Here is a 26,177-nt window from a genome sequence, read left to right on the forward strand (position 1 = left end):
GGTAAGGGAAGCTATGGAGAATCAGGATATGTACATAAGGGCTTTGGGGCTGGGGTCGGGGAGAGTATCAAAGAGCTTAGGCAGTAAAGACCCAACTGCATAGAAGACACAGAAGGGAGGGAGAATAACGTGGATTGATAAGAGGTTAATCAGGGAAGGCTTCCTGTAGGAGAAATGATTTTAGTAGGGTTTGTAGATGGGGACAGTGGAGGTGAAGTTGGAGGGCTTTACAAGTAGGATGTAGGGTGTGAGCAAAGGGGGTGATGGAGAAAGATGAGATCCAGGCACAGAAATTATGTTGGCATCAGAGGGACAAACTGTGCGGGCTGGGTTGAAGAGGGAGAAGAGCGATGTTAGGTATGATTGACAGTCTTGAAGCCAATGGCATGGAGTGTCTGTTCGATGTGGAGGTTTGGAGGTGTTTAAAGAGACGTGGGAGGAATTATTATGTATGAAAATGATCTGGGAACTAGAGTTCAGTACGGACTGGAGCCGGGAGGGAGTTCCGTGAGGAGGCTGATGCAGTTGTCGCGGTGGGATAGTAGTGGCAGTAATCACATAAGTGTTTTTTGTGTGCAGGGCACTGTACTAAGCACCGGAAAAAGGTACATTCCTGGAAAGTAGTTTGAATCCCTGGCCCTCAAAGGGCTCACAAATGAAGTGGGGAAGAGGGTGTGAAACAATATAACCTTTTAAAAAAAGAAAAAAACATGGACAAATATGGAAAATAAAAGCAAGAATCAGTAGTAAAATTACAGCTGACTCCAGCGTCTGACAGTCTCAGGGATTCATTTACCTGGAATCGATCAATCAGTCAATCAACCACTTGTATTTATTGAGTGCTTACTGTGTGCAGAAAACTGTGCTAAGAGCTAGGGAGGGAAGAGTGAATAAAGGGTGCGAAATCCAAGTGTAAGTGCGACACAGAAGGGAGTGGGAGAAGAGGGAAGGAGGGTTTAGTTGGGGAAGGCCTCTTGGAGGAGATGTGCCTTCAGTAAGGCTTTGAAGGTGGGCAGAATGATCGTCAGTCAGGTATGAGGAGGAAGGGCATTCCAGGCCAGGGAAAGGATGTGGGCAAGTAGTCAGAGGCGAGATAGACGAGATCGAGAAAGGGGGCTGCTGGGGAGGGAAGTGGCCACTGGAAGGCCAGGATGTCTGGCCCTTGGCTCTTCCCAAAGCAACCAGGAAAGCCTCCAAAGTCTGAACTTGAAAATCCCCTGGTGAATGCAATGCCCCCAACCCCCTAACCTCTGGTTCCTCCACTGCCCAAGTGCCAGCCCCGGCTGTTCCCTGGACTGTGACTACCATCTCCCTGCCCCACCAGGGGCTCTTGGTCACTGCTGGTGCAGGGTGGGGGGGTCCCTTCAGATCAATCAGTCCATGGTAGTTATTGAACATTACTGTGTGCAGAGCCCTGTGATAAGCGCTTGGGAGAGGACAGAATAACAAAGTTGGTAGACATGTTCCCTGCCCACAATGAGCTTATGGTCCAGCCTAGAAGATGGAGGAGGAGGAGGCCAAACTCTCGTACTGTCTGTCCCAAAGTAGGATGTTCCACCTGGGATGGTTTTTGGACACTCCTGTACCTGATCAGTCAATCCGTGGTATTGACTGAGTGCTTATTATTCATTCAATTGTATTTATTGAGCACGTACTGTGTGCAGAGCACTGTACTGAACGATTGGGAAAGTACAATACAACAATAAATGGTGAAATTCCCTGCACACACCAAGCTTACTATGTGCAGAGCACGGGACTGAACGATTGGGAAAGTACAATACAACAATAAATGGTGAAATTCCTGCACACACCAAGCTTACTATGTGCAGAGCACGGGACTAAGCGCTTGAGAGAGTACAATACGCCATTTTAGCAGGCACGTTCCCTGCCCATAATGAACTTCCAGTCTAGAGAGGACCTGCTGGCATTCCTTTTCCCCCTATGGGACTGACATCCTAAGACCAAAGCCCAATATAAGGTGGGCTTCCCCAGGACCCCCCAATAGCAGGGATCTCAGAGACGCCTCAGTCCCAGGTGTCTCAACTTAAACTCTGCCACTGCCACCCACCCCCCAACTCAGGACCCAGGGATATGGAAACTCGGGAGTTTCCCTTCCTCTCTGGGTGTTGGCACCACCCCCAACTTCCACCTTCCTTGGCTTTCTCCTTCCAGAGCTTCCAGGGGCTCCCACCAACCTGGGCATCTCTAATATCGGGCCCCGCTCCGTGACCCTCCAGTTCCGGCCCGGATACGATGGGAAAACATCCATCTCCCAGTGGCAGGTAGAGGCCCAGGTAATAATAGTGAATAATTATGGTGTTTGTTAGGTGTTTGCTATGTGCCAGGCACTGTACTAAGCACAGGTAAGAGCTGGCCCAGACCTCCCCAGAGGGTCCAGTCCAGTTCTCCTTCGGCTGAGACAGGCCCTGCGACCCAAGTCTGAGAGGTGTTCACTGTTGTGACTCGTGTCGTTGGGTCTGGCCAATGGGTCCCTATGCCTTTTCCCTCACTGACTCCAACCCCCCATTTTTTAGAAAAAAAATGATATCTGTTAAGGGCTTACTTATGTGCCAGGCACTGTAATACGCACTAGGAATCAGGTTGGACCCAGTCCCTGTCCCATGTGGGACTCACATGCTTCATCCCCATTTTAGAGATGAGGTAACTGAGGCCCAAAAATCGAAGCGACTTGCCCAGACGAGGGGCAGAGCTGGGATTAGAATCCAGGTCCTTCTGATTCCACTTGCCCAGGCGAGGGGCAGAGTTGGGATTAGAATCCAGGTCCTTCTGATTCCGGGGGCTGTGCTCTATCCTCTAGACTACATTGCTTCTCATAATCCCTACCCCTCCATTTTGGCTGCAGATTCCTGGAAGATTTCCACAAACGTAAAAAGTGGTATCTGTGCCTTAGTCATCTGCATAATTTGCATGATTGTAGTATTTATTAGGCACATGCTATGTGTCAAGGACTATTCTAAGCACTGGGGCAAATACGAGTTAATCAGATCAGACACAATCCCTGCTCCACATGGGGATCACGTAGGAGAGACGACAGGTATTGAATCCCCATTTTACAGATGAGGAAATTGAGGCACAGAGAAGTTCCATCATTCATTCAGTTATATTTATTAAGCGCTTACTGTGTGCACAGCACTGTATTAAACACTTGGGAAAGGATGATACAACAATAAACAGTGACATTCCCTGCCCACAGTGCGTTCAAAGTCTAGAGGCAAGGAGACAGACATCAATACAAATAAATAAAATTACAGATATATGCATAAGTAGTGACTCCTCCGTGGTTCCGCAGCAGACGAGTGGCAGAGAGGGATTAAAACCCAAGTCCTTCTGACTGCCAGGCCCGTGGTCTAACCATTATGCCATGCTGCTTCCCCCTTTCTCCCAAAACCCGGTATCTGCTGGGTCGGAAGAGGTCATCCCAACCTGGAAGACCATCTTGTTGGGCTCCCCTGGAACACAGGCACCCCGACAATGGCGATTTGTGGTACTGCCACACTGCAGAAACTGTATTGAATCGTCTTTATGGAGCACTTACTGTGTGCAGAGCACTGTGGTAAGCGCTTGGGAGACTACAATACAACAATAGAGAGACACATTCCCTGCCCATAATGAGCCTACAGTCTAGAGAAAAGCTGTTTCATGGTTGTTTCTTTTTATAATGGCATTTATTAAGTGCTTACTATGTGCAAAGCACTGTTCTAAGCGCCAAGGAGGTTGCAAGGTGATCAGGTTGTCCCACAGGGGGCTCACGGTCTTCATCCCCATTTTACAGATGAGGGAACTGAGGCCCAGAGAAGTTGTGACTTGCCCAAAGTCACACAGCTGACACTTGGCGGGGCCGGGATTTGAACCCATGACCTCTGACTCCAAAGCCCGTGCTCTTTCCACTGAGCCACGCTGCTTCTCTGTGTCACTGTGAGGAGCCCCACACAGTCTATAACCATGGTGGTAGGGAGAGGTAGGATCATAGCTCAGAAGTTGTTTTCTGCCCAGCTCTGCCCCGTGACCGTGGCACAGAGAAGTTGTGAGGCCTAGTGGGAAAGGTCCCGGGCCAGAGAATCAGAAGACCTGAGTTCTTATCCCGGCTCTGCCACTCGTTTTTCTTTTTATGGTATTTGTGAAGTACTTACCATGTGCAGGGTACTGTTCTAAATCCTGGGGTAGAAGGTAATCAGGTTGGACCCAATCCCTGTCCCAGACGGGACTCACAGTCTTAATCCCCATTTTACAGATGAGGGAACTGAGCCCCAGAGAACTGCGGTGACTCGCCCAAGGTCACCCAGCTCACAAGTGGTGGAACTGGGTTTAGAACCCAGGTCCTTCTGACTCCCTAAGCTCTAACCACTAGCAGTCGGTTGCTGGGTGGCTTTGGGCAAGTGGCTTCACCTTTCTGGGCCTCGGTTTCCTCATCTGCAAATGGGGGTTCAGTACCCCTTCTCCTTCCTCCTTTGACTGTGAGCCCCACGAGGGACAGGGACTGAGTCCAACCTGTTCACCCTGTATCTCCCCCAGCATTTAGCACAGCGCTTTGTACATACCACAATTTTCAGCCCAGGGCTCGTTCTCGGGCTCCGGACAGACACGGGCTCGGGGGCGGCCCCAGGAGAGGGGGTTTCCCCCTTGCCCACCGCCACCCCCCCCACCATCCGACCTCATGGACTCTCCCCTTGCCCACAGGTGGGAGTGACCGGCGAGGGGGAAGAGTGGGCGCTGGTCCACCACGTCAGCAACCGACCCGACGCCCGCTCCCTGGAGGTGCCCGACCTCAACCCCTACACCCACTACAGGTCAGAGCAGGGGGCCCAGCGGGTGGGGCCTGCCCAGGGTTTCCCCCAGACCTCGCCCCGGGTGAGCCCTAGTCATCCCCACCCTCCAGGAAGCGCTCTGTATCTCTGTGTCTCTTTGGTGTCTGGGCTCCTCCGCCGGGCTCCTCAGCTTCCGCATGCGGCAGGTGAACATCGTGGGCAGCAGCCCGCCCAGCCTGCCCTCCCGCCGCATCCAGACCCTCCAGGCGGCCCCAGATGTGGCACCCACCAACGTCACCCTGCGTACAGCCAGCGAGACCAGCCTGTGGCTACGCTGGATGGTAAAGCCGGGCCCCAGGGGGCTGAAGCGGGGAGGGCCTGGGATCAGAGGGCCAGGGGATGGCCAGGCCAGAAACCAGGGGGGGCCAGAGCAAGGAATCATCACCGGGGGGAGTGCCACGTACCACTCGGGACCCCCGCCCTATCGCCAGTTTCCTCTCCCCCTTTGTCCATTTGGATTGCAGGCCCCTGGGAAATCAGGATCTGTGGCCAATTCCCACCGTATAGCACTTCCCGGCGCTTAGTACCGTGCTCTGCACACTGAAAGCGCTTAACAAATGCCATTATTATTACCACTCTTCCCTGACTCAGCCAGAACCCAGAGCCAATCAAGCAACGGTATTTATTGAGCACATACTACAGTGGTCTGCACACAATAGAAGCTTGAAAGAAGACAGTACAATACAGTTGATTCCTGTCCTCTGACAGCTGACTTCTCTCTGGCCTCCTGGGATCATAACAGCCTCTCTGTCTGCCAGGGACCTTCCCCTCCCGGCAGACCAATGAATAATCAATCAATCAATCTTATTTATTGAGTGCTTTACTGTGCAGAGCACTGCACTGAGTGTTTGGGAGAATACAATATAGCAGTATAACAGACACATCCCCAACCCACAACAAGCTTACAGGACTACAGTCAGTCAGTTGATCTTATTTATTGAGCACTTACTGTGTGCAGAGCACTGTGCTAAGCACTTTGGAGAGTACAATATAACAGACACATTTCCTGACCACAACAAGCTTACAGTCTACAGGAGCCTGGTACCTCCAGACCAGATAACAGGGTTACCAGCTGCCCCACCAAACAAGCATCTCATTGGCCCTGGGCTCTCAACCTTACTCCCAGTGCCTTTTTGTGTCTGGTATTGTTGAAGCACTTTCTAATAATAATAATAATAATAATAACTGTGGTATTTGCTAAGTGCTTACTATGCATCAAGCATCACACTATGCATTGGGGTAGGTATTAAAGATAATAAGGTCCTACAAGGGGCTCACAGACTAGGTAAGAGTGAGAACAGGGGTTGAATCCCCAGTTTGCAGCGAGGAAACTGAGACACAGAGAACTTAAGTGACTTGTCCAAGGTTACACGCAGCAGGCAGATGGCAGAGCCAAGATTAAAACCCAGGTCTTCTGACTCCTAGGGCCCAGACTCTTTCCATTAGACCAAGAAACTTCCTATTTAAATTAATGTCTGTCACCCCCTCTAGCCTGTAAGATCACTGTGGGCAGGGAACGTGTTGGTTTATTGTTGTACTGTGCTCTCCCAAGGAGTTAGTACAATGCTCTGCACAGAATAAGCGTTCAATAAATACGAGTGACTGACATGTTAAGCACTGTGCTCAGCCCCGGGGTAAATGCAGGATAATCCCATCGGAAACATTCTGTGCCCAAAACGGAGCTCAAGGTATGATTCCCCCCGCCCACCGACCTCTTCCCCATCCCTGTTGCTAGCTCCCTTTCTATAATAGTGGCATTTATTAAGCGCTTACTATGTGCAAAGCACTGTCCCTGCCCCCTTGAAAGACCACCTGGACCCCCTCCCCTTTAGGGGAGTTGGACGTTTAACAGGAACAAAAATACTATTAACTGCGGTATTTGTAAAGCGCTTACTGCATGCCAGGCACCGTTCTAAGCCCTGGGCTAGCTATAAGATTATCGGGTTGGACATAGTCCCTGTCCCACATGGGTTCACCATTTTACAGATGAGGGAACCGAGGCACAGAGAACTTTAAGTGACTTGTTCCAGGTCACACAGCAGACAAGTGGCTGAGCCAGGATTAGAACTCAGGTCCTTCTGACTCCCAGGGCCTTGCTCTATCCACTAAGCCCTGCTGTTTCTTGATTCAGGGATCCGGGAGGGGAGCCAGGTCGGGGCTGTGGAGCTGGATCGGAGGAAATAAGGAGTCACCAAATGACCCTAGGGAGATCTCAGCTCCACTTCATGGTACCCGACTCCCTCCCTTCCCCAGCAGCTAAGAGAGTGTGAAAATAAAATTCCTTTTATATCTGGGCAATCCCAGAGCTTGTCCTCTTAATGGGCTCTGGTCCATTTCCCTTAGTATCTTCCTAAGTGGAGGGAAGGGAGGTAGTGGGGAGGAGGGAAGAGAGAGAGGTTCTCTCAGGGCTTTGATTCGGAGACCCAGGCCCACACTCTGACCCGTTGCCCCCGCATCCCCTCCCCACCCTCCAACCCAACTCACGTCCTCACGGAACTCACCTTAAACAGGGGACCGAAGGCAAGAGCAGAAGGGGAAGTTAAGTGACTTACCCTAAGTCACACAGCAGACAAGTGGTGGAGCCGGGATTAGAACCCACGACCTCTGACTCCCAAGCCCAGACTCTTTCCGCTAAGCCACGCTGTTTCCGAGACTAGAATCTAGGTCTCCCATCTTCCCCATGACCTGCGCAGCAACCGGCGGGGATCCGTCAGATGCCTCAGCCGCATCCCTTCTTCCCCACAGCCCCTTCCAGAGGCCGAGTACAACGGCAGCCCGGAGACGGTGGGCTACAGGATCAAGTGCACTCGAGCCGACGGGACGGGCAAGGCTGTGGCCCACATGATCCCTGACCGGGCAGAGCGGGAATACACCCTCGAGGACCTGGAGGAGTGGACCGAATATCGCGTCCAGGTCCAGGCCTTCAACGCCATCGGCCCCGGGCCCTGGAGTCAGGTGGTCGTCGGACGCACCAGGGAATCAGGTAGCCGCCCCCCCGCCTTTCCCCCACGTATGCACCCCCAGGACCCAGGACCGTTTGGCCTGCGGGGAGGGGCCAGTGCACCAAGAATTGCAGCTGGTTGGTTGAAAAGTTCAACCCGGCCCTCCCTGGATTGAGCGATGGTAATACTGGGGGCAATGAGGAAGAGCACCCAGTAGGTCTCATCCCAGTGGCTTCCGGGCCTGGTCATCCCCGAGGCTGGCTAAGGCCGCCCCTCAGGACCCCTTCTATGTCCGGCTGGGCTGCCGTGCCCACCCTGCTCAGGGCACAACTGGCCCATGAGTTCATTCATTCAACCCTATTTTTTGAGTGCTTACTGTCAGTCATATTGATTGAGTGCTCAGTGTTTTCCGAGCACTATACTAAGCTCTTGGGAGAGGGCAATATAACAGGTACATTCCCTGCCCACAACGAGCTTATGGTCTACAAGGGGAGACAGACATTAATATAAATAAATTACAGATACATGCAAAAGTGCTGTGGGTCTGGGAGCGGGGAATGAATGAAGGGAGTAAGTCAGGGTGATGCAGAAGGGAGCGGGAGAAGAGGGAAAGAGAGTTTAGCCAGGAAAGGCCTCTTGGAGGAGATTTGCCTTCAATAAAGCTTTGAATAAAGCTTTTGTCTGTCAGATTTGAGGAGACAGAGCGACCCAGGACAAAGATAAGATGTGGGCGCGAGGTCGACTCGACTCTGAGATTGATGACATCGGGATACAGTGGGTAGGTTGGGATTAGAATACAGCAGTATGAAGGCTGAGTTGTAGTAGGAGAGTAGCGAGGTGAGGACAGAGGGGTCAAGGCGATCGAGTGCTTTAAGGAGTGCTCGGAGATCCCAGGGCCAGGCTGCTCGGACCCCTTGTGGCTAACTCACGCTGTCGCTATGGTGACCGGCCTCAGCGCCCCTTCGCCCCGCTTTCCGATGCCCAGACCTCACCCCTCGGGCCTGTGTGCTTCCGGCCCCGCTGCCCATGAATGGGACCCGAGGAATGCTAGCCCACTTTGCAGTTGGTACATTATCGGTTCAATGGCAACAGCCGAGCCACCGCTCCCAGCGCCCCCGGCCACTGGCCCGCAGACTCGGGTGACCAGTTTGGACTTGTCCAGCCTGCCCTCCACGGGGCCTCCAGCTTGCTCCGAAGTGGCAGAGCAGCATGGCCTAATGGCTAGAGCACAGGCCCGGGAGTCAGAAGGGCCTCAGTTCTAAACCCAGCTCTACTACGTGTCTGCTGTGCGACCTTGGGCAAATCACTTCACTTCTCTGGGCCTCAGTTTCCTCACCTGGAAAGTCAGGAGTAAGACTGTGAGCCCCACGAGGGACAGGGAGTATGTCCAACACGATTATATTCAATCTTCCCCAGCACTACGTGCCCAGAACAGTGCCGGGCACGTAGTAAGCGCTTAACAAATGCCACATTTATTATTATTGTTATTATTAGAATGCCAGTCCCACATGAGGAGCCTGGGAAGGCTGATCTCAGGCAGCAGGACCACGGGATGGGGCTGGTTCTCTGGGAGCCCCCATAGCCAGAGGGGAGTGCTCCAGGCCACCCCGCGGGGTCACTCCCGTCCTGGTTCGGGTCTCTGGGTCCTGACCCGTCCTCTCCGTCCCCAACCCGGCGCCCACCAGTGCCCTCATCCGGCCCCACCAACGTCTCCGTGCTGGCCACCACCTCGAGCAGCATGCTGGTCCGCTGGAACGAGATCCCCGAGGCCGATCGCAATGGACTCGTGCTGGGCTACAAGGTGAGTCCCGTGGGGGCCTGCCGTGAGTGGGTGGGGAGGGGGTGGGGATATTCATACTCCTCCCTGTTTTGAGTTGCGGGGGTGGTTAATGGTATTTGTTAAATATTTGCTACGCGCGTACTATGTGTCAAACTCTCTTTTAAGCAGCATGGCGTGGTGTATAGAGCTTGGGCCTGGGAGTGAGAAGGTCGTAGATTCTAATCCTGGCTTTGCCACTTGTCTATTGTGTGACGTTGGGCAAGTCACTTCTCTGTGCCTCAGTTACCTCATCTGTAAAATGGGGAATGAGACTATGAGCCCAATGCGGGGCAGGGACTATGTCCAACCCGATTTGCTTGTATCCGCCCCAGCACTTAGTAGAGTGACTGGCACATAGAAAGCGCTTAACAAATACCATAATTATCATTATTATCATCAATTGTATTTATTGAGCGCTTTCTGTGTGCAGAGCACTGTACTAAGCGCTTATTATTATTATTATTATTATTATTATTATTGTTGTTATTATTATTATTAAGCACTGTGGTAGATACAAGTGAATTAGTTTGGACACAGTCCCTGTCCCACCTGGGGCTCGGAGTCTAAGTAGGAGCTTAGAACAGTGCTTTGCACATCGTAAGCGCTTAATAAAGGCCATCATTATTATTATTAGGAGGGAGAACCGGAGAATTGAGGCTTGTAGAAGTGAAGTGGTCGGCTCAAGTTCACACAGCAAGCATTTGGCAGAGTTGAGATTAGAACCTAGATCCTCTCAGTCAGTCAGTCTTTATTGAGTGCTTAAGAAAGCACAACATAACAATAAAAGAGACACATTCGCGGCCCACAATGAGCTTACAATCTAGAGTCAGGATTAGAACTCATGTCCTCTCACTCCCAGGACCATGTTCTTTCCATGTTCTTTCCTCCCTGTTTGTGTTCCCTGCCTGGCCCCTCCTGGCCTGCTGGTTTCCTGAGTCCAGATTCCTAAAGTTAGGGACCTTGAGGAGAAGAGAGAAGGAGGCTGTGGACCCCTAGTGGAAAGGAAGGCAGAGGACCAATAAATCATTTATTTATTTATCTCAATGTCTGTATCCCCCTCTAGACAGTAAGCTCACTTTGGGCAGGGAGATGTGTCAGTTTTATATTGTTATATTGTACTTGTTTTGTATATTGCAGGCAAGTGGCAGAGCCAGGATTAGAACCCAGGTCCTCTGACTCCCAGGCCTGTGTTTTACCCACACACTGCCTCTCAGTCTAGGGGACTTACACCCCAGAATGAGTAAGCCTTCCTGGAAAAGTGTGGCTGGCTAGGGGGTGAGGGGTCAGGAGCCCTGGAATCCCAGTTCCCACAACATAAAGGAGGTGCTGTGTGACCATGGGCCAAGCAGAGCCCCTCTCTGGCCCAGTGTCCCCTCGGGGGAGCAAGAGGGCAGATCCTTGGCCCCGGTCCTTCCTTCAGGAAAGGAATATCTATCTGTCTCCCCCTCTAGACTGTAAGCTTGTTGTGGGCAGGGAATGTGCCTGCTTTTGTTCTCTGTCTCCCCCTCTTAGACTGTGAGCCCACTGTTGGGTAGGGACTGTCTCTATATGTTGCCGACTTGTACTTCCCAAGCGCTTACTACAGTGCTCTGCACACAGTAAGTGCTCAATAAATATGATTGATTGATTAGTGTTATAGTGTACTCTCCCAAAAGCTTTGTACAGTGCTCTGATGATGATGATGATGACGGCATGTGTTAAGCACTTACTATGTGCCAGCACTGTTCTAAGCACTGGGGAGGATACAAGGTGATCAGGTTGCCCCGAGTGGGGCTCACGGTCTTACTCCCCATTTTCCAGATGAGGTAACTGAGGCACAGAGAAGTGAAGCGACTTGCCCAAAGTCACACAGCTGACAATTGGTGGAGCTGGGATTTGAACCCATGACCTCTGACTCCCAAGCCCATAGTAGGCACTCAGTAAATACGACTGACTGACTGGATGACAGGAGAAGACCCAGGCGGGACCCTAGCCAGGAGCAGGAGTCCAGAGATGCCTAGGCTGGGCCGCAGACCCGGGGCCCGGCTGCTGACCACCCCACCATGCCCTGCGGCCACCAGGTGCTGTTCAAGGAGAAGGACTCGGACGGCCAGACGCAGTTCTGGCCGGTGGAAGGGAACACGTCCCGAAGCGTCCAGCTCACGGGCCTGGCCAAGTACGTGCTGTACGAGATTCGGGTGCTGGCCTTCACGCGTGTCGGGGACGGTGCACCCAGTACCCCACCCGTCCTGGAGCGGACCCTCGATGACGGTGAGTGGGAAAGCAGCAGCACCCCCCCCGCCCCCCTGAGTCCCTGCCCGAGGACCGGAGACCTAGAGACCCCCATGTGACCCTGTGTCCCTTCACTACCCTGGTGTCCTGCACCGAGTAAGCCCGCCCGCATCAGATACTTGCCCCTTCTTCACACCAGGCCCTAGGGATCGGGGTCCCATCCCCGGCCCACCCCCTCTGGCCCTCTCCCCCCACCCGAAGCCACCCCCGTGCGATTCATTCCAGTGCCTGGACCCCCGGTGGGTATCCTCTTCCCGGAAGTGAGAACCACCTCGGTCCGCTTGATCTGGCAGCCGCCGGCAGCCCCCAATGGCATCATCCTGGGTAAGTCTGCCCCCATCCCTCTGACCAGGGCTGCCAGCCTGCAGCTGGCAAAGTCCCCGGAGGGCTCCGTTTCCTTCTCGGCAACACTGCTGTCCCCTGGAAGCCAGAAGTGGAGTCCGACCCGGGCACCCTCCACGGCTCCAAGTCCCGTGGGGCTTCCTGACCTCCCGGCGGATCAAAGCAGGCAGGCTGATGCCCTGGCCACAGAGTCCCTGGCACGGCTCTCCCCTTACGTGCCCTGAGGTCCCGTGTGGGAAGTGGGACGCCGGCCTCGGTCTCTGTCCCCGGACTCCCCACACGTGTGTAGGGATCAGAGGGCTCTGTGCTTGTGGGCCCAGAGCGTGGCCAACTCCCAGCCTGCCCCGCTGTCAGCCTTGCCCCAAATGAGGGAATGTGTGGCTGCTCAAGGCCAGATTAACTCTTCTGGGGGCCTTGGGCTGGGTGATTTTGCGAGGCCCTCTGTAAACAAATAAAGGAGCAGTTGTAGAAAAACCATGGTTTAGTGGATAACGCATGGGCCTGGGATTCAGAAGGACCTGGGTACTAATCCCGGATCTACCGGTGGTCTGCTCTGTGACCTTGGGTGAGTCACTTCACTTCTCTGGTCCTCAGTTTCCTCATCTGTAAAATGGGCAGAGACTGTGTCCAACCCAATTTGCTTGCAACCGTCTCAGTGAGAGTCAGAGGACCCGGGGTCTAATCCTGGTCCCCTCTTCCCCCTCCTTCTGCATCGGCCCCTGGCAACTCATTCCCATCTATCCCCTCCCCCCTCCTCACGCTATCCCCTCACCCAGGGTCCCCCTTCCCCCAGCCTCAGCCAAGTGTGCCCTGTGCAACCCCTGCTCCGTCATGGGGAAGTTCCCCTTCATCCTTGACCTGTTCCTGACCCAATCCCACCTCCTCCTCGCCATCCCTGAAACCTGGCTCTTCCCAGATGACTCAGTCTCCCCTGCCGCTCTGTCCAGCAGGGGCCTCTTCTTCTCCCACTCCCCCAGGCTCACTGAGAAAGGGGAAGGTGTTGGCTTCCTTCTCCCACCCCAATGATGCTTTCACACCATTCTACCTCCCCCATCCCTTTCTTTCCCTTCCTTCAAAATCCATATCATCCGCCTCTACCACCCACTCCAGATTCTAGGAAATTTTCGAACCATATTGATCCCTTCTCGCATTCCTTCTCTTTGTCCATCTCTACATTGATCCTTGGGGACTTCAATATCCACATAGATGTTCCTGATGACCCTCTCACCGACTGCCTTCTGTCATTCCTCATCTCCATTGACTTCTTACTCCAAGGCCCCTGGTGGATAGAGCCCAGGCCTGGGAGTCAGAAGGACCTGAGTTCTAATCCTAACTCCACCACCTGTCTGCTGTGTGACCTTGGGCAAGTCGCTTAACTTCCTTGTGCCTCAGTCCCCTCATCTGTAAAATGGGGATTAAGACTGCGAGGCCCCTGTGGAACAGGGACCATATCCACCCTGATTAGCTTGCATCTACCCCAGTGCTTAAAACAGTGTTTGATACATAATCATAATAATGGTGGTATTTGTTAAGCGACATTGGGCTCACACTCTAGAAGGGGGAGACAGACAACAAAAAAAAACATATTAACAAAATAAAATAAATAGAATAAATATGTACGAATAAAATAAATAAATAAATAGAGTAATAAATACGTACAAACATATATACATATATACAGGTGCTGTGGGGAGGGGAAGGAGGTAAGGTTGGGGGGATGGGGATGGGGGGAAGGTCCTTCTGAATCCCGGGCTTCTGCTCTATCCACTAGACCATGCTGCTTCATAGTAAGCGTTTAACAAAATACCATCATCATCATAAGCTCAAGGCCCTGGGAAGTGGCTCCTAAATCCCCTGGATTAATAATAACAATAATAATGGCATTTATTAAGCACTTACTATGTGCAAAGCACTGTTCTAAGCACTGGAGAGGTTACAAGGTGATCAGGTTGTCCCACAGGAGGCTCACAGTCTTAATCCCCATTTTACAGATGAGGGAACTGAGGCCCAGAGAAGTGAAGTGACTTGCCCAAGGTCACACAGCTGTCCCCGCCTCTACTACTACCGGCAAACTGGAGCTGATGGGATCCCTCCCAGAAAGCTCAGCTCCTCTGTAGGACTGGCACCGGGGAGGATTTCTGGTCAGGGGATGGCGGGGCTGGGGCCAACGGAGAGCCATCTCCGGTTTCCCCCGACAGCTTACCAGATCACCCACCGGCTGAATGCTTCCGCCCCCCACACCGCCGCCGTGGAGGTGCTGACCCCCAGCGCCCGACAGTTCACCGCCACTGGCCTCAAGCCCGAGTCCGTCTACCTCTTCCGCATCACCGCCCAGACCCGCAAGGGCTGGGGGGAGGCGGCTGAGGTTCTGGTGGTCACCACGGAGAAGAGAGGTGATGGCCCATCCCGGGATAGGGGCCGGGAGCGGGGGCAGGGGACGGTGCCCCTTCATTCATTCAAGCGCTTACTGTGTGCAGAGCACTGTCCTGAGCACTTGGGAGAGTACAGTAGAATAATAAGTAGACATATTCCTTACCTAAATGAGCCTATGGTCTAGAGGGGGAAATGGACATTAATAGAACTAAATTTACAGATGTGTTCATAAGGTCTGTGGGGATGGGAGGGGTGATGCAGAAGGGAGTGGGAGAAGAGGAAAGGAGGGTTTAGTCAGAGAAGGCCTCTTGGAGGAGACGGGACTTTGAAGGGAGGGGAGAATCATGGTCTGTGGGATTTGAGGAGGGAGGGGGTTCCAGGACAGAGCAAGGATGTGGAGAGGTTGGCGACAAGATAGACCAGACTGAAGTACGGCAAGAAGGTTGGCAATAAGGGAGCGAAATGTATAGGCTGGGTTGGAATAGGAGACTAGCAAGGTGTGGTGGAAGGGGGCAAGGGAATTGAGTGGCTCCCACACACCCACCCATCCCGAGTCTGCCCACCTGTCCTGGAGAAGCCTTCAGGGGAAGAAATGAAGGAGGAGGGGGGAGGAGGAGGAAGAGAGGGAAAGTGGGAGGGATTGAATAGAGAAGGAAGGATTGCAGAAGTAGAAAGAAAGGGAGAGGAAAGAAGGGAGGTTTAGTGATTTCTCAAGACCCGTTTGGGTACCTGGATCCTTAAAGAACTACCCCTCAACTGCTAGACCCAACTGGAGCTCTTCCCATCCACCCCCCCCCCCAACCCCTGTGTCCCCCTCCCCACACCCCGTGTCTCCCCCAGACCGTCCTCAGCCTCCCAGCAAGCCGGTGGTACAGCAGGAGGACGTAGAGGCACGGAGCGTGCTGCTGGGTTGGGAGGCGGGCAGCGACGGGCTCTCCCCGATCCGTTACTACACCGTCCAGGCCCGGGAGCTGCCCGGAGGCCGCTGGACCCTGCACTCCGCTGCCGTCACTCACAACGCCTCTGCCTTCCTGGTGGACAGGTGAGGATGCCTGGTTTCCTTCCGGGGAAGCCGGTGCCACTTTGGTTTGCTCACATCAGGTGGGCTTGGGGTTTTTTTGTGTGGTATTTGTTGAGCGCTTACTATAGGCCAGTTACTGACCTTGGGCAAGTCACTTCATTTCTCTGGGTCTGGGAATGTAGTTAGAGTGTTAGATCTGAGTCGGATCATGGGAATCCTTCCTGTAGGCTGTGCACACGCCTCTGTGCTCTCGCTCACGGATACTCAGACACACATGGGTACACGGGTACAGCCCCAAACTCCACCAGCCAGCCACACATGCAAATACACTTATCCAGACACAATGATCTCTGCCCATCAGCTTCCTGTCACCACGCAGACCCAGAGGGAGTAGCCCATTGAACACCTGGCTCTGTCTTTATCATCATCATCATCATCAATGGCATTTATTGAGTGCGTACTATACTAAGCACTTGGGAGAGTACAATACAACAGAGTTGGTCGACACGGTCCCTGCCCACAGCAAGCTTGCAGTCTAGAGGGTGAGACAGTCATTAATATAAATAATTTGCAATATGTACTTTATAGATATGTACATAAGTGCTGTGGGGTTGAGGGTGGGCAAATGTCAAATGCCCAAATGTCACAGAGCCAAGTTCCTGAGTGGCTATGGGTGACCAGTTCGGGTAAGCCCTCCCCTGACCCCCAAACTTTCTAAACCTTGGTTTCTTCATCTGCAAAATGGGGGTGATGACCCCCGTCAGTCCATCCCACTCTGGGCCAAGAAAATGATACCCCAGGTTGGGGGAGGGCAGGGCTCTTTGGGTCCGTTGCCTCCGTAACAACTCCGATTGTTGTCATCCCTGCAGGCTCAAGCCCTTCACATCCTACAAGTTTCGCGTGAAGGCGACCAACGACATCGGAGACAGCGAGTACAGTGAGGAGTCGGAATCACTGACCACATTGCAAGCAGGTCAGTCCTGGCCCCGGCCGGCACCCCTGGCCCGAATCCATGAAATTCCCAGATCCCCAGCATTTCTCTTCCAAGGGACTGCCACTTCTGCCCTCCCCCTCTGCCTGCCTTCCCAGCCCTAAGGTTAGAAAGACTGAACGGCAAGCGAGGAGACAGGTGACTCTGTCCGGCTTTGGCCTGACACCAAGGAATTAAGGGACTGTCCCCAGGCTTGGTTTCGATTTTCATCCGTATCCTCCATCTTGCTTTCTCTGTCAGTCTCTGAACTGTCCACCAGGGTCCCATTCCCTTTCCTTCCTCTTGCGCCTGGGAAAACCCAGAGCCACACAATGGTGGTCCTGCCCACTGGAATCCTAGTCTTTGAATGTGGAAGTCTGAGGAGCTGGGATGGATGTGAAGAACCTTGTTCTACGAGGACCGGGCCTTTGGGAGCCTGATTTTTCCAAATGGTGGAGTGGTTCTCCAGTTCTAGCAGGGAAGAGTGGGGAACAATAATAATAATAATAACAATAATAATGATGCAGAGTGGGCTAGCAAAAAAAGCACACGCCTGGGGGTCAGAAGAGCTAGGTTCTAATCCTAGCTCTTCTACTTTCTGCTGGGTGAATTTGGGCAAGTCACTTCACTTCTCTGGGCCTCAGTTTCCTGCTCTATAAAATGGTGGCGCAGTCCCTATTTTCCCTTCCACTTAGACTGTGAGTCCCTTGTGGTCCAGGGATTGTGTCCAGCCCGATTATCTTGTATGTACCAAAGCTTATTGCAGCGCTTGGAACAGAGTAAGCGCTTAATGAATGCCGTCATCTTCATTATTATTCGGAGTAGCTGGGGTGGTCCACTAAAACGCCTTCTCTCCCCAGCCCCGGACGAAGCACCCACCATCCTCTCCGTGACCCCTCACACCACCACCTCGGTACTGATCCGCTGGCAGGTAGGCTCCCCAGGCCGGGCAAGGCCTCCGCCCCCCCCAGAACCCAGGGCCCCTTTCAGAACGGAAAAGCCGCATATCTGGATAAAGAAAAAGAATAAGAACCTGAGCGACGTCAACCAGGGGATGCTCAGATTGCCTGGCCGTTGGCTATCTCCCGGTGCCTTCTGGGTAGCCCAGCCTTTATGGGTTCTTCAGCCCTCAACCTACATGTCTGTGTAGATTTTTTTGAGGCATGGGGTGAGGAGGCAAGGAGTGACATCCTCCCAGAATGTAGCGAGCAGGAGGCAGGGGACAGAATGAACCTTGACCCCACCTTTCTCCCCGGGAAAACCAGGAAGGGGAAGGGATGCAGGATAGGTGAGAAGGTTGTGGGGAAAGTGCCATTCCTGTGCACTTTGCTCCTCTAATGCCAATCTTCTCACTCTATCTCAATCTCCCATGTCGCCACCGACCTCTCACCCACTTCCTGCCTCTGGCCTGACCATGACTGACAATGACTCCCCCCCCAATTCAAAGTCTTACTGAAGGCCCATCTCCTCCAAGGGGCCTTCCCTGACCAAGCTCTCCTCTCCTCTTCTCCCACACCCTTCTGAATCATCCTGACTTGCTCTCTTTATTCATCCTCACCCCAACCCCCTACCACTTATATCCATATCCATAATTTATATTAATTATGGATTAATATATACTGTTAATTGTGGATTTATAAATAAATCCATTATTTATATTCATATCTGCCTCGTCCTCTAGACTGTAAGTTTGTTATGGGTGGATAATGTGTCCGTTATATTGTACTCTCCCAAGGGTGTAGTTCAGTACTCTGCACACAGTAAGTGTTGAATAAATACAATAGACTGATGGGAAGAGGAGGAGCAGAGGGTCTGGGCGCTTGGGCCGTCTGAGGTGGGGAGGAAGTGGAACGGAGGGGGCAGCGAGTCAGAGCTTGACCCAGCAGAGATTCCCTCCCTCTCCAGCCCCCTGCTGAGGACAAAGTCAACGGGATCCTTCTGGGCTTCCGGATCCGCTACCGGGAGCTGGTGTATGACGACGGGCTGAGGGGCTTCACCTTGAGGCCCATCGCTAATCCCCAGGCCAGATGGGCAGAGCTGACACGTGAGTGGCCACTCCTGCCAGAGGGAGGGGTGGAGGGACCGAAAGGGACTGTCCCCACCCTCCAAAAAGCTCAACCCCAACCCAGCAAGACTCTGTGGCTTCCGTTGTTATTGTCCGCTGTCCCGGCTCCCAGCTTCAGCTCCCCATCTGAACCCTATTTGTTGGTTTCCTGCTACCACTGTTGACCAAGGTGCCCTCCCCTCAGACTTTGGCTTCTCTCCGTGCTCCCTCTGCAACCTCTAAGCCCCCACAGTACCTCTAGGAGCCTGTCACTTTGGGCAGGAGCAGGGCAAGGAATAGGGGAGGGCCGGGGAGAGACGGGCCATAGAGGGTCATCGGGCATTGGTCTAGGACATCGGGTGCCCCCGTTGATGGATGGTCAACTCTCTGGGGGGTTGCCTTGGTCTGACTGACTCCTCTCCCCTTGTTCGGTCGACTCAGAGCTCTACTAAGAGCCCCCCACTTTCTCGTCTAAAGCCAGACCCCGGCCCAGCTCTGGGTGGCCCTGAGACAGCCCCTTCCTTCTCAGAGTCACCATCGTAGTGACCAGGAGATTATGCTTGGAGGTGGCCCCCAGTGTAGTAACTCTGGGTTATCCCCATGGGTACAGTTGCCAGGAGATGATATTGGATTGGATAATCACCAACTGTGTGCACGCCAAGTCCAGATTTAATTGCTGCATATTAGAAATTGTAGACTGTGGGCCCGTTGTTGGGTAGGGACCGTCTCTATATGTTGCCAGCTTGTACTTTCCAAGCACTTAGAACAGTGCTCTGCACACAGTAAGTGCTCAATAAATACGATTGAATGAATGAATGAATGTGCCAAGCACTGTACTAAGCACTGGAATTGATACAAAATGAGCAGGTTTGGCCCAGTCCTCCTTTTTTTTTTATATTTGTTAAGTGCGTACTATGTGCCGGGTACTGTCTGAGCTCTGGGGTAGATACAAATTTATTAGGTTGGACACAGTCCCTGTCCCACACGGGGCTCACAGTCTTAATCCCATTTTTCAGATGAGGGGACTGAGATAGAGAGAGGTGAAATGACTTGCCCGTAGTCATGAAGCAGACAAGTGGTGGAGCCGGGCTCAGAACCCAGGTCCTTCAGACTCCCAGGCCCGGGCTCTAGCCACTAGGCCACACTGCCTCTCCCTGTCCCACATGGGCTCACAGAATAAGGGGGAAGGGGAACAGGCATTGAATCCCCATTTTACAGATGAGGAAACTGAGGCTCAGAAAAGTGAAACGACTTGTCCAGGGTCAGACAGCAGGCAAATAGCGGAGCTGGGACTAGAACCTGGTCTGCATGAATTCGAGTCCCCTGCTCTCATTCATTCGATCATAGTCACTCAATTGTCTCAGCACTGGGTGACCAGTGGGACTCCTGGTGGGCCAGAGGGAGGTGGGAGAAGAATATGGTGAGCCTCTCAGCAGCCCTACCCTAGCACTCCCTGCAGACAGGGATGGCAGCTTCCCGGGCAGGGCAGGAGGGCCATGCGACGGGGACGTCCCAGAAGGCTCCGGGACCACGTCTCCAAAGCCCCGAGTGCCAAGGCCTTGTGGGGCCCAGTCCAGAGGCTGCGGAGGCCGGCAGCCTGACCTCGAGAAGCTTCTGCTTCTCCCTCAGGCCCTCAGCGAGAGCCGCCAGCTGGGTTGGCCCCAGCTCTGCTCTGAGGGACTCCCTGCCCTGCTCTTTGCCTCAGCAGTGTTGATGTGCCTGCTTGTCCTGTGGACCGTAATGGTGTGTACTAACCTTTACTGACTGCTTTTCCCTTCCTCCTTCTCTTTCTCTTCTTCTTCCCCCTTTTCTCCTTCTCCTCTTTCTCCTTCCTTTCTCTTCCCCTTCCTCCTCCTCCCCTCCACCTCCTCTTTTGTCTCCTTCTTCCCCTCCTTTCCCCTCTTCCACCTCCTCCTTTCCTTGTCCTCCTTTTTATCCTCCTTGTTCCTCTCCCTCCTCCTCCTCTATCTTCCTTCACCTGATCTCCTTCCTCATCCTCCTTTCTCCTCCTTCCCCACATCCTGCATCCTCGGTCCCCTCCCCCAGCCACGTATGCCGTGCAGAACCTGAGCCGTCCTAGCCTCACCCAGTACGAGCTGGACAGTAAGTCTCTACCCTTCTCAACTCGGACGTCCTCCATCCCGACCTCCGCTTCTCAGGGTTCCTGGACAGCCGCTTCCCAGAGGCCTGCTGCTTAGGGGCAACAGCGCTGACCGTGGGCAGTGCCCAGGCATGGCGGTGCTGACCCCAGCAGTACGGGGGCAGGGAGGGGACCATGGGTCACTGCCCAATCCATCTGGCTGGAACCCACCAGCTCCGGGGTGGCAGAGGGATGGCAGCTGGGGTGGCTATGCCCCACTGGGGTCTGGCCCAGTGTGATTTGGCCCTGGCCGGGCCTTGGGCTGGGAACTGTGATCAGCAAGGGCCCAGACTGTAAGCTCGTTGTGGGCAGGGAATGTGTCTGCCGTGCTCTTATATTGTACTCTCCCAAGTGCTTAGTACAGAGCTCTGCACACAGTCAGCGCTCAATAAATATGACTGAATGAATTAACTCTCCCAAGTGCTCGTACAGTGCTCTGCACACAGTCAGCTCCCAGTAGATATAGTTGACTGACTGACTGATCTAGAGCTGTCCTGGGGAAGCTGGGGTATGTCTGGGGGGCGTTGAAATCCTCCTGATTCTGGGCCCCCACAAAAACCTGGTAACCACTCACAGAGAGCAGGATGGGCCCCCAAAAGGGCAGGGTCACCCTACCCCTAAAAAAGGACTGGTTCTTCTATCCTCCTCTCTCCCAGGCAAAGTGGTGAAACTCTGAAAGCACAGGGGGTCATCCCCCCACAACCCAACCCCTAGGCCCTTCTGCCACACCAAAGACCACTTCCCAGGCCCTGGACTGACACCCCCCTGCTTGAGAGCAGAAACTCTCCCCTTTACCGAAGTCCCCCTGCCCTCCCCTCACTACCCCTTCCCAAGGAAACAGGGATGACTTTTGGGAGAGGGGGGCTGGGGAGGGAGCTGATCAGCTGTGGCGTGGCTGATTTTCTGAGTGGGCGTCCGGGGTGACCCCAGCTGTGAATTGATCCCACGTGGGAGACGGAACTCGGAGTGGCCCCAACCCAGATGGAGCGGCAGGAAAGGGGCAGAGGAGAGGGTGGATATTGGTCAGGCAGTCAATTGTATTTATTGAGCACTTACTGTGTGCAGAGCCCTATTCTAAGCATTGGGGAGAGTATAATATAACAATAAACAGACATTCCCAGACTGAGCCCCCTCCTTCTGCTCCCCAGGCCGGGAACCGGGGGAGAGGAGCTGGGGGGAAAGCACTGCCTGGGTGGGGGCTTCATTCAGTCAGTCAGTCATATTGATTGAGTGCATACTTAGAGAAGCAGCGTGTCTCAGTGGAAACCCAGGCTTTGGAGTCACAGGTCATGGGTTCAAACCCTGGCTCCGCCAATTGTCAGCTGTGTGGGCAAGTCACTTAACTTCTCTGTGCTTCAGTGACCTTATCTGTAAAATGGGGATGAAGACTGTGAGCCCCCCATAGGACAACCTGATCACCTTGTCAACTCCCTAGTGCCTAGAACAGTGCTTTGCACATAGTGCTTAATAAATGTCATTATTATTATTATTATTATTATTATTATTATCCCCCCACCCTACCTCTTTCCCCTCCCCACAGCACCTGTATATATGTTTGTGCAGATTTATTACTTTATTTTACTTGTACATATTTACTATTCTATTTTATTTTGTTAATATGTTTTGTTTTGTTGTCTGTCTCCCCCTTCTCGACTGTGAGCCCGTTGTTGGGTAGGGACCGTCTCTATATGTTGCCAACTTGTACTTCCCAAGCGCTTAGTAAGTGCTCTGCGCACAGTAAGCGCTCATTAAATACAATTGAATGAATTCCCTGCCCACAAGGAGCTTAAATAAAACAAAATGACAGAGGTGTAATATCTGCCATCAGACTGAGAAGGGAGGACTCATGGGCCCTCCCACCAGCCAGCCCCGTCCCTTACTACCCTCTTCTACCTCCCATCTGGGGGTGGAGGGGAGGGGGTCTGTGGATGACAGAACCACAGGCCTGGGGAGCATGAATGGGGAAGAGATTGGGACTGGGGGTTGAAGCCTATCCGGCGAGGAGTACGGTGGAGGGGTTGACAAGGTCCACGGCGGGAGCTCTCTCGACACCGGAACGGGCCCGAGGGGGATGTCAAGGCTGGGGTGCTCATAACTCTGGAGGTTCACCCCCTTCCTGGCCCCCGGAGCTCCCCCAGAACCGAGCTGCCCCTTCCTCTCCCCCGCTCCCCGGCCCCTGGGCTGAATCCCCCCAGCCCTCCCTCTGATCCACCCCCACCACCCTTCCCCTGACAGACCTGAGCAAGCATAAGCGCTATGAGATCCGGATGAGCATCTACAACGCCGTCGGGGAGGGTCCCCCCAGCCCACCTCAGGAGGTGTTTGTCGGGGAAGCAGGTGAGTCCAATGAGTCCCATCCACCCCAGATGTCCATCAGCCCTCTGGGCTCTTCCCTCTCTCCCCATCCCTTCCTCCTCCTCATCTCCCCGGGGGCAAACACTAGGCCAGATTCCCCTGGCCCCCCACCCCTCTTCCTCGAGACTTGGGGTCCACCGCACCAGCCTGCCCTCCTCCTCTCCTCCAGTGCCAACCGCAGCCCCCTGCAATGTGGCTGTCCAGGGCACTACGGCCACACAGCTGGACGTGACTTGGGAGCCTCCACCACCGGAGGCTCAGAATGGAGATATCCAAGGCTACAAGGTACGGGACCCCTAAAGGGGAGGAAGGGGAGGGAAATAGGGGTCAGAGGCAACCGAAGGAAGAAGCCCATGTAGTGGGGGCTCCGCTGAGAGACATCTCCTGGGTTCTTCCTCCTCTGGGTCGTCCTGATGCTCCGTGCCTCAGGTTACCCAGAGGCTCCGCCAATTGTCAGCTGTGTGACTTTGGGCAAGTCACGTAACTTCTCTGGGCCTCAGTTCCCTCATCTGTAAAATGGGGATGAAGACTGTGAGCCCCCCGTGGGACAACCTGATCACCTTGTAACCTCCCCAGCGCTTAGAACAGTGCTTTGCACATAGTAAGCGCTTAATAAAATGCCATTATTATTATTGAAGGCAGAGGGGAGTCGTTGTCTGTCGGATTTGAGGAAGGAGGGTGGTCCAGGCCAGAGGGAGGACGTGGGCAAGGGCGAGATAAGTTAGAAGGATGGCATTAGAGGAGTGAAGTGTGCGGGCTGGGTTGGAGTAGGAGAGTAGCCAGGTGAGCGCTTAGTACAGTGTCTGGCACATAGTAAGCGCTTAACAAATACCATTATTATTAGGGGGATTGACTGCTTTAAAGCCAGTGGAGTCCGACCCTTGAGGTTTCCTTATGGAGCCAGAAGATGGCGGTGGATAACCACTCTCTGGCTTCTCCATCTGCCCAGCCCAATCAATCCCTGCTATTTGTGGAGCGCCTATTAATCGGTCAATCAATCGCATTTAGGGAGAACCTATCAATCAGTCAATCAATCCCTGTTCCCAGCCCAGTCAATCCATGGTATTTGTGGAGCGCCTATTGATCAGTCAATCAGTCGCATTTATGGAGTGCCTATCAATCGGTCAATCAATCCCTATTCCCAGCCCAGTCAATCAATCAATCAATCAATCGTAGGTGAGCCCACTGTTGGGTAGGGACTGTCTCTATATGTTGCCAACTTGTACTTCCCCAGTGCTTAGTACAGTGCTCTGCACACAGTAAGCACTCAATAAATACGATTGATTGATTGAGCGCTTACTGTGTGCAGAGCACTGTACTAAGTGCTTGGGAAGTACAAGTTGGCAACATATAGAGACAGTCCCTACCCAACAGTGGGCTCACAGTGTAGAAGGGGGAGACAGAGAACAAAACCAAACGTATTAGCAAAATAAAATCCATGGTACTTGTGGAGCACCTATTGATCAGTCAATCAATCACATTTATGGAGTGCCTATCAATCAATCAATCCCTGTTCCCAGCCCAATCAATCCATGGTATTTGTGTATTTATTAAGCACATACTACAATAATAATAATAATTGTGGTATCTATTAAGCGCTCACTATGTGCCAAGCACAGTTCTAACCACTGGAGTAGATACAAGTAATCAGGTTGGACACAGTCCCTGGCCCACACAGGGCTCACAGTCTTCATCCCCATTTTACAGATTAGGGAACTGAGACCCAGAGAAGTAAAGTGACTTGTCCAAAGTCACCCAGCAGATAAGTGGTAGAGCCGGGATTAGAACCCATGTACTCTAACTCCCAGGCCCATGCTCTTTCCAGTAGGCCATTAATTAATTAATTAATTAATTCATTCATTCATTCAATCGTATTTATTGAGCGCTTACTGTGTGCAGAGCACTGTACTAAGCGCTTGGGAAGTACAAGTTGGCAACATGTAGAGACGGTCCCTACCCAACAGCGAGCTCACAGTCTAGAAGGGGGAGACAGACAACAAAACAAAACATATTAACAAAATAAAATAGAATAAATATGTACAAGTAAAATAAATATAGTAATAAATCCGTACAAACATATATACATATATACAGGTGCTGTGGGGAGGGGAAGGAGGTAAGGCGGGGGGGATGGGGATGGGGAGGAGGGGGAGAGGAAGGAGGGGGCTCAGTCTGTGTCAACCTCTGTATTAAACACTAGGGTAGACTGTAAGCTCCTTGTGGGCAGAGAACTTGTCAACCAACTCTGTTGTACTCTCCCAGATGCTTAATACAGTGCTCTGCATACTGTAAGTGCTCAATAAATACCATTGATTGATAGGCATTTGTTAAGCACTTAATATGAGCCAAGCACTGTACTAAGAGCTGAGGAAGATACAAGATCTATCCCAGTGCTTAGAACAGTGCTTGGTACATAGTAAATGAGCCCATTGTTGGGTAGGGCTTGTCTCTATTTGTTGCCAAATTGTACTTTCCAAGCACTTAGTACAGTGCTCTGCACACAATAAGTGCTCAATTAAAACAAATGAACAAATGAATAGTAAGCACTTAACAAATACCATAAATATTATTATCATTATTAAAATCATCAAATCAAACCCAGTCCCTTTCCCCATAGGGTTCTCTGTCCAAGGGGGAGAGAGAACAGGAATTTCATTTTTTGTTTGTTTTTACAGTATTTGTTAAGCATTTACTATGTGCCAGTTACTCTGCTAAGCACTGGGGTAGGTACAAGATAATCAGGATGGATACAGCCCATGTCGTTCAGTCGGTTAGTCGCTTGTATTTATTGAGCACTCATTGTGCGCAGAGCCCTGTACTAAGCGCTAGGGAGAGTACAATATGACAGTATAACAGACACAGTCCCTGCCCACAACAAGCTGGCAGTAGAGGAACTCGGTCACATCCCACAAAGGGCTCACAATCTTAATCCATTTTATAGATGAGGAAACTGAGGCACAGAGAAGTGAAGTGACTTACCTATGTTCACCCAGCATATGTGGCACAGCAGAATTAGAACCCAAGTCCTCCGACTCCCAGGCCCAGGCTCTTTCCACTAGACCACGCAAAGATTT

The 26,177-nt window shown here is 52.7% G+C and overlaps 1 protein-coding gene across 1 annotated transcript in view; it reads left to right on the top strand.

The window, feature by feature from the left end:
• Positions 1–26,177, top strand: part of SDK2 (sidekick cell adhesion molecule 2) — a 188,550-nt gene that overhangs the window by 134,206 nt on the left and 28,167 nt on the right. The window contains exons 22-36 of the mRNA XM_038757461.1: positions 2,173–2,294; positions 4,699–4,808; positions 4,957–5,107; positions 7,572–7,809; positions 9,454–9,569; positions 11,648–11,837; positions 12,084–12,182; positions 14,399–14,593; positions 15,414–15,615; positions 16,464–16,567; positions 17,425–17,495; positions 18,470–18,608; positions 20,655–20,711; positions 22,984–23,085; positions 23,273–23,388. Coding sequence (XP_038613389.1) covers positions 2,173–2,294; positions 4,699–4,808; positions 4,957–5,107; positions 7,572–7,809; positions 9,454–9,569; positions 11,648–11,837; positions 12,084–12,182; positions 14,399–14,593; positions 15,414–15,615; positions 16,464–16,567; positions 17,425–17,495; positions 18,470–18,608; positions 20,655–20,711; positions 22,984–23,085; positions 23,273–23,388 — 2,012 coding nt within the window. The remainder of the gene's footprint in view (positions 1–2,172; positions 2,295–4,698; positions 4,809–4,956; positions 5,108–7,571; positions 7,810–9,453; positions 9,570–11,647; positions 11,838–12,083; positions 12,183–14,398; positions 14,594–15,413; positions 15,616–16,463; positions 16,568–17,424; positions 17,496–18,469; positions 18,609–20,654; positions 20,712–22,983; positions 23,086–23,272; positions 23,389–26,177) is intronic.

The sequence above is a fragment of the Tachyglossus aculeatus genome, chromosome 15 (assembly GCF_015852505.1).
Source record: "Tachyglossus aculeatus isolate mTacAcu1 chromosome 15, mTacAcu1.pri, whole genome shotgun sequence".
Classification (NCBI taxonomy): Eukaryota; Metazoa; Chordata; class Mammalia; order Monotremata; family Tachyglossidae; genus Tachyglossus; species Tachyglossus aculeatus.